At 27.5% G+C, this 8502-nt stretch overlaps 1 protein-coding gene across 1 annotated transcript in view; it reads right to left on the reverse strand.

Moving 5' to 3' along the window:
* LOC108752489 overlaps positions 1–7957 on the reverse strand; it is a 17632-nt gene extending 9675 nt beyond the window's left edge. Inside the window, 9 exon segments of the mRNA XM_018493334.1 lie at positions 1990–2145; positions 2270–2383; positions 3424–3769; positions 4256–4535; positions 5955–6123; positions 6232–6345; positions 6526–6759; positions 6917–7259; positions 7701–7957. Coding sequence (XP_018348836.1) covers positions 1990–2145; positions 2270–2383; positions 3424–3769; positions 4256–4535; positions 5955–6123; positions 6232–6345; positions 6526–6759; positions 6917–7259; positions 7701–7957 — 2013 coding nt within the window.
* Between the last annotated feature and the right edge of the window lie 545 nt (positions 7958–8502).

Below are 8502 nucleotides of genomic sequence, written 5' to 3' on the forward strand. Positions count from 1 at the left end.
TTAAAGTGAGTATAAATTTTGTTGTGCGATTAAGCGGATTCTGATAATCCATAATTTTCTATACGAAAAAAACGATTTTGCTAAAACATATATAAAAATTTAGCTAGATATACAAATCTGAAACTAATTTTGTTAGACCATCAAAATAATTATGTAAGAAACTTGTTATATTGAACAATACTGCAAAGAAACTTCGACATTCTGACAACAAGTTTCAATATCCTACATAATTGTTTTGACAGTTCAATAAAATTATTTTTAGACGTGTATTGAGCTAAATTTTTACATACTTAATACCGTTCTTTCCGTATAGCTTTTTTTTCTTGTCCGTATGAATAAGTTTGTCAAAATATACAGATAACAGAATGAAAATCTTTGGTAAGAAATATGCTTCAACCAAGTGTGTATCTATCTTTGATGGACTGTTCGGTGAAATATAGTTTACATGTATATTTTGATGGAAACTATACATCACAGAACATCTGTCCGAGACTAAGAGGTAGAAAAAAAATCTAAAACATTATTAAACAGTTATATCCCTTAACGCAACTGACCAATAAAATGTATTCATCAAGATAAAAGAAAAAAAAACAAAGAATTATTTTTTCCTCACTGTCGATAATATAACTGCGAATTGTCTACTTTAAATATGCAATGATTCGTACGGAGGTAGATAAATTGACTATGTATAGTCTATAGTCAGTCAGTCTGCGGACTTTCAGGAAAATTTTGAAATCTAAAGACTAAAAATTGGAAGGAAAGAGAATTCTCACGTGAACGAAATGTTATTTGTAATAACAGTGTTTATAATAATTTATGTATTATTAGCAATATTCTGTTTTAGCAATGTGATAATAATATTACAAATATTACATGGATTTCTAATCAGGAATTTAAAAATATATGTGAAAAATTCATCATAATTTAAATAAATCGAAACTATTCGCAAAAGATAGATATAATTATAATATCTGACACATATAACAAATAACGTATACAAAAGTGAAAATTTATAGTTAATCAAATAAACAATATTATCATATTAATTACTTAAAATTTATTATAAATTATATACAAGTATAAAAAATATATTATTTTAATGTCGAGATAAAATGATTTTAGATAAATCTTATATAAAAACGTATTGTTATTTTGGTGTATATATAATATATTTGTTATTATTTTTCGTGAATTTCATTGGTTGAAAGGAGAAAAAAAGAAGGATCATTTCTCCTTCTCTTGAGCACTAATCTACTAATAGTATACCGCGAATTGTCTGTTTTAAATATACAATGATTCATATTTTATGTTTATGTTTATTACTTTGTTAACATGTTTTTTTTTCATAGAGCTTGGCAATAAACTAAACTAAATTAAATTAAATTAAATTAAAAATTTTATACCTAAGCAGAGATATGACAATAATATCTGGTGGCCAATCGTGATCAATGATCTCTCTGGAAAGTTCTAAAATCTATAGAGGAGAAAGAATCGACAGGAATAAAAATTATAAAGTGCGACGCTACGGAACTATATATTATTTTACTTGTTAGAATTTAAGCAAATAATAAATTTTATTCTTTACATAATAAACAGTGTTTACGGTATTTTTTAACTGTAGATGTACCGATGAAACAAAAAAATAAGAAGTTTTACGATTATTTTGTATTATATTTGAAAAAATATTTTATATTACAATATGCATTTTATAACTAGTGAATTAGGAATAATTTATATTTTCTATAATTACTTAAAAGTATTGATCCGTTTATTGCATCGCCAACAGCATTGATAAATATGAACCTGAAGCATTCATGATCTAAAATAATGTTACCAGTTGTCACTTTTGTTTTGAAAATTGATATTTTAAATTAGAATTAATATTCTAATATTATAAGTTTATATATAATAAGCAAGTGCATATATGTTTTTTTGTCATGTATCTATCTTTTTGTGTTTAAAGATTAAAAGTTTACATATAAATCTTACGCTTGTAAAAGCTTGCAAAGACAGATCCATCATCTTTCCTACTGTGAGTGTCAATTGTTTTTGTGATCTCAATATAATAAATAATAAGATTCGACTTTCAGTAGATTTTAAATCGTACCATTCACAGTTGTACGCCGCGATCCCAATTTCTTTACTCTATGAAAATGGAAATAATAAAATTGTTAATATTTATAGTATTCTTTACAATATTTTACGAAATATAGAAAATAATTATATATTTTTATCATTGTTATGAATATTATTTTGTTATTCAAATAACCTTGTTATTCAAATATTCTCCAGCATAACAAAATATAAATGCTTCAAGATTTGTTATAGTGTAGAATAGAATTGATTTCATTATTTGTTCTACCGCGTTGGGGCTTCCAATTGCCTGAAAATTTACAAAAATAATATACGAGAGGTTATTAAAAATACATATCTACAATATAATATAAAATCTAAATTAAACATAACAAAGAAAATGTAAACGTATAAATATACAACATAAATAATATTATGCAATATAAAAAATAAATTATTATTAAACAATATTATATTATTGTCAAATACAATTGGAAGAATTACAATAGTTTATATTTAATGGTATTACTCACTGTTACGATAACAAAACCTATAGAACATATCATTATCGTGTTTGACACAAACTGAAGCAACGCAATATACGAATAAAGTATTTCAATGTTTTTTGAAAAACTGATGATTTTTTGGTGTTTTTGAATAATTTTACTTGTAGTCGCAGCTATTGATTTATGTTTATCTTCATTCCTACGAGGCACAAGCTGCATCAGCCAGTGACGCATAATCTCGATTTGGCCAGCCGTATGTAAGATCTGAAAATAAAAAATAAGAATCTAAAAATAAAAATATCTTAAGTACAAAATAAAACAAAATATATACAGAATGTCTTAGGACCTCTAACACAAAATTTAGAGGATCTTATAAAGAGAAAATCGACTTTTGTTCTGAAAAATCAACTTTTTATTCTTCAACATAGTTTTAAGGAGCTGTGCATCCGGTGACACGTGATGTCTGACAATTTATGTTCTTTGATTATATTTCTGTAAAAAAAAACAGCAAAGGAAGCAAAAATATAGGCTAGTATTGTCAGACGTGCGCAATGCTGTTAGCGATTGATAGTGTCTTACAATCGGCTGAACATGTAATTCTTTAAAAATGCGTTGGAGAATACAAATTTTTTAACAAGAGTTGATTTTTTTGGATGAATCATTACTTATTTTTTTCTTTCAAACGACGAATTAAGTAAACACACAATGATTAAATAATATCGTCAAAACAAACAAAATTTTTTAAAAGCCATTTTAATTTTTGCATCTTTTACGTTGGCATTTTAAACGCGTATTATCATTTTAATTAGATACAATTTGCATGGATAAAGAATTTTTAACTTACCAGTGTTAATAATAAAGAGTTTGTTATACCAGCCGCCCATCCGCAAAGAATCATAAGTAAAAATTCCGTGATTAAAACAGTTCTGTATGTAAATTGAGTGTTTATGTCGAAAGGAATTTCTACCTTATTGACTAAAGGTAGTTCTTTTGTAGTGTCAGTGACATCGACATCAGCTAAGATGATACCAATGCAATATGCAATAACTGTCGTCGTATGAAGGGTGATGATTGCGTTTGTAAAGCGATCCGATATTTTCGCCTTGCGTGTTGTCTCACGTATGCTAATGTCACTATTAGCGCAATCATTCCAATCTTCTGCCATCACTGTCAAAATTTCGACGAATTTTCTGTGAATAATTTCTTTTATTAATCGTACTATCGCAAGATAATCTTAATTGTCATCATGTAAATGTCTAGGCACTTAAAATTAACAAATAATTAACAAATAAAGATTCATTTTTATTCATCCACAATTTTTGTTTATAAATTATTAATATAATGAATATAACTATATATTAATATTATAAAGTAAAAATATTGCAACAATATTTTTTAATTAGAGCGCTTTATAATATTTTCTTACCTGCTCAAATTAGTGTGAAATGTATATATTATGTTTTAAAAAGAATGTTTGGTGATTACATAATAATATTATTTGCAATACTATTTTTAAAGAGAAAGTTGTATAAATAAATTGTCTGTAAGATTGTAATTTTAAAATAACAATATATATCTTTCGCTAGAAGTTTTACATGAATGATTATAGTAACATCAATTGTAATATTTTTGTCTAATGCTTTCGACATTGTATAAATTAAATAATATATACTTACCGCTCATTTAACCAAAACACGAGGAACTTAATAATAATTTTGGAATATGCTAGGAAACTGGACAGACAATCCATTAAATCCAATATTTCGGCAGAATGTACATGTGTCAGAAAATAACGATAGTGACAGAATAAGGTAACTGTCAATGAAATGATCCAAAATATTCTACAAGGTAGAACATATGATGCGCCTGGCCAAATACCACACAAAGCGAGCATAAATTTCAACGTGCGGTTAAGCGTACTTTTACGAGTCATAATTTCTCATTTCTTTTTATTCTCCGTTGTACACAGCGAATTCATCAAGGTACGTACAATAATAGAACAAAAAACTTCAGGTAGATAAAAGAAATATATTCTGATCAAACGCATGCGTTTCTACGTATTATAGAATGCATGCATGAAGAAAACTGGAAGCTTCAAAGAAATATCAATAGATTCAACCATCAGCAATTGATCGTAATTGGAGTTGCTCATTAAATATTTTCATTGTGCCGAGCGCATAGACCGTGAATACATTTTGTTGTGGTTTTTCATTTATTTAACATAAGAAACGGAAAGACACGTGAGGTTTTTTTTTCCTCTAAATTGTGCGTTTGTACTACAATCGTAAATTGTTCACTTTAAATATGTAACGATACGTGCGGACGTAGATACGATGTATATGTCCGATGCTCAATCGTGACCACAATGTTTTAGGAAAGTCCTAATCTCTAAAGAATGAACAAACAGGCTACTATATATAAAACTACAAAATGTTACATTAATTTGTATATAATAGCTAAAAGTAATTTTGTGTTAAAAATATAGATACGGATAATATACAATTATGATTAACAAATGCATAGATTTGTATCTGAAAATGTATGTGAAATAATATATCATATATATGTTAATCAGAATTTACGCAAATAAATATTCAAACAGATTAAATGATATAATGTCGTTAACTCGATAATAACATTATATTTCTTGTAAATAATTTTCGTGTAAATAATTTTATTTGTTTGTAACGAGAAGTGTATGTATATCTAATTATTTAACTATTTTATTTAATATTTTCTTTAAAAATTCAAATTTGTGAAAAACTGGACATGGAAGACACACAAGTCACATCAGCTTTCCGTATTTTTCATTAATTCAATTTTAATTATTGACTAAAAATATTATTGATATGACATAATATAATATAATTATCTTACAATTCTTAGAAAATAGAAAGCTAAGGTACTCTGATAACATTTAAAAAATGACTTATTTTATTTTCTATTATTGTAGATTACTACGATTTTAGAATATCTAAATTATACTACTATTTAGGCCATGAAAATATATGTTGTATTATACGCATCACTAGTGAAGATATATTTACATGATATATACTTCACAACTACTATATAAAAATCTTTAAATATGTGACGTGATTATTGCATAGCCAGCAATACTGACAAATATGATCCTGATGCTTTCATGATCTATAATAAAGTACGATCTTTTTGTATTAGATATTAATATTTCAGAAGATTATGATTTTGTCACCAAGAAACGTTTTATATATAAATATTGCTATACCAAATTTACAAACTTAATGGATTGGCAGAAAAAAATTTAAGTAGACAAAAAGTCATTTTTATATAGAAAGTATCTTGATACAAATATTACGTAATATAATTATTGTCCAAAATTATTTTGTGTGCTACGTATAAGTCTTACACTTGTAAATGATTCTAAGGAGAGATCCATTATTTTTCCAACTGTAAGTGTCAATTGCTTTTGCGCTCTTAATATCACGAATATTAAATTACGGCTGTTTTTAGGCTTCATTTCATACCAAGCGGAATTGTACGCCGCATTTCCGATAGCTTTACTCTGAAGAAAGTTGGAAATTGTTAAAAGAGATTGCCATAATATGTTTTAAAATTTCTTCTTCCAATTCAAAATAATCATTATTTTTATAATTATTTTCTCATCTCTAACCTTATTTTTTATATATTCTCCTGCGTAACAAAATATAAATGCTTCGAGATTCGTCACGGTGTAAAATAAAAGAGATCGCACAATGTGCTCCGTTGCATCGGGACTGCCAATTGCCTGCAGCAATTTATTATTAAAGCAGCAATTATTAAATACGTTTTAAAATTATAAGTAAACTTCTGCGTTATCCTAACGAGTAACAAAAAATTTATTTTGCAACAAAAATTAACGTTTAATTTTATAAAATACAGTATTCATTATTATGTGTAATACTTAATACTTAATGTTTTTACTCGCCGTTACAATAAGAAATCCCAAAGAGCAAATCAACACAGTGTTCGACATAAATTGCACTAACGCGATATATGTATATAAATCCTCAATATATTCCGAAAAATTAATGATTCTTTGATGCTTGCGAATAATTTTATTTGTTGTGACGGCAACAGTTTCGGATCCTTCATTTTTTCGTGGTACGAGTTCACTTAACCAGCAACGCAAAATATCCATCTGACCTCCTATATGTAAAGTCTAGAAAGAAAAATGATACATTATGTTTATTAATCAAATTAATGCAGTAAATAGCCAAAACCAAAAAAAATTTAAGATAATATTGCAATTATTTTTATAATTACCAATATATATTATTTATGACATGTATATTTCGCACGCGTTGCAACTTACTTACCAAAGTTAAGAGCAAAGCATTTAATAGACCTGTTCCGCAGCCGGACATGATAAGATGCACAAATTGCATTGTCAGAAGCATTTTATACATGCGTTTTGTGTTTATATTGACAGGAAGCTCCACTTTTAAGAGAAGAGGTAGTTCGGATTGCTCGGAAATGTCGATATCAGCTAAGAGGACGCCAATACTATATGCAACAATAGTTAACGTATGAAGAGTGAACATTGCATTAGTGATACGATCTGCTATTTTAGCTTTGCATGCTGTTTCGCGCATATTGATGTTACTGCTAGTGCAATCGTTCCAGTCTTCTGTCATTATCGTCAAGATTTCAAAGAATTTTCTACAAATTATTAACTTGATTATTTGACTATGGGAGAAATGTAAGACACAGAAGCCTGTATATTTAGAGTATACTGTATAAAGTATTTTTATAAATTACTAAATAATTTTTTATATGTATACAAACGTATTTTTATTTATGTATTATTTTCTTTAAATAATACTCTAACATTCCGTTTCTTATTTACATTTGGCAAAATAAAATGTGCACAAATAAAATGTGCACAAAAATTTTTTACACACTTATTGTAAGAAATTAAAAAATACAAATATTTATGTATAATAAATAATGATTATTAAATTATTTTAATTGTTTTATTTATTTTGTTTATCTATATATATATTATATTAATTGTAATAAATATAGAAAGTAATGACAGAAAATAATGGAAATAACTTTAGATAACACATATGCTAATTATTTACTATAGCATGTACTTACCGTTCATTCAGCCAGAATATAATCAATTTAATTGAAAATTTTACTTGCGTTAGGAAACTACTGAAACAGTCCATCAGGTCAAAAATATCTTTAGAATGCAAATGCATTAAAAGATAACGGCAGTGACAAATTTCATCTATTGCTAATGCGATAATCCAATACGCCCTGCAGATTATAACACACGTTGTGCCTGGCCATATACCGCACAGAGTGAGCATTAATTTTAACGTACGATTAATTGTGCTTTTACGCGTCATAATTCTTTATTTCTTTTTGCTTTCGTTTTTTTACCCGAGGAAAAACATCAGTTTATACGGATGAGGACAAACGCTTCTTCAGGGAGGTAAAAGAATTGTGTTCTCTATTTCTCTATTTTTTTTCTTGTTCAATATTCAATATTTTCTACTCAGTATTTTTCAATGAGAACTCGATGTATATTCTAGAATAACTTCATAAAGACTAAGGAAGATCCTACGAGATCATCAAATGGGCGCTCTCCATAATCGGCCAATAAGAATATCTCATTAAATATTTTTATCATACCACATGCAGCCCTTACTTGCATACATTTACCGTAGCTTTCCATAACATCGATATAAGAAGAGAGAGAATAGTAGGGTCATTTCTCCTTCCCTTGGGTGGTGGTAATGTAATAGCATATTATTCAGTTTAATATGCAATGATTCATACGAACATGAACGCGACGACGCACGCATCTGACAGTCAATCGCACTTTAGCGTACACTCCGGAAAAGTTTTAAAATTCATGCACAAAAGCAGCAGAAAAGCAGCAGAGAAACCT

The sequence above is a fragment of the Trachymyrmex septentrionalis genome, unplaced genomic scaffold (genome assembly GCF_001594115.1).
Source record: "Trachymyrmex septentrionalis isolate Tsep2-gDNA-1 unplaced genomic scaffold, Tsep1.0 scaffold60, whole genome shotgun sequence".
Taxonomy (NCBI): Eukaryota; Metazoa; Arthropoda; class Insecta; order Hymenoptera; family Formicidae; genus Trachymyrmex; species Trachymyrmex septentrionalis.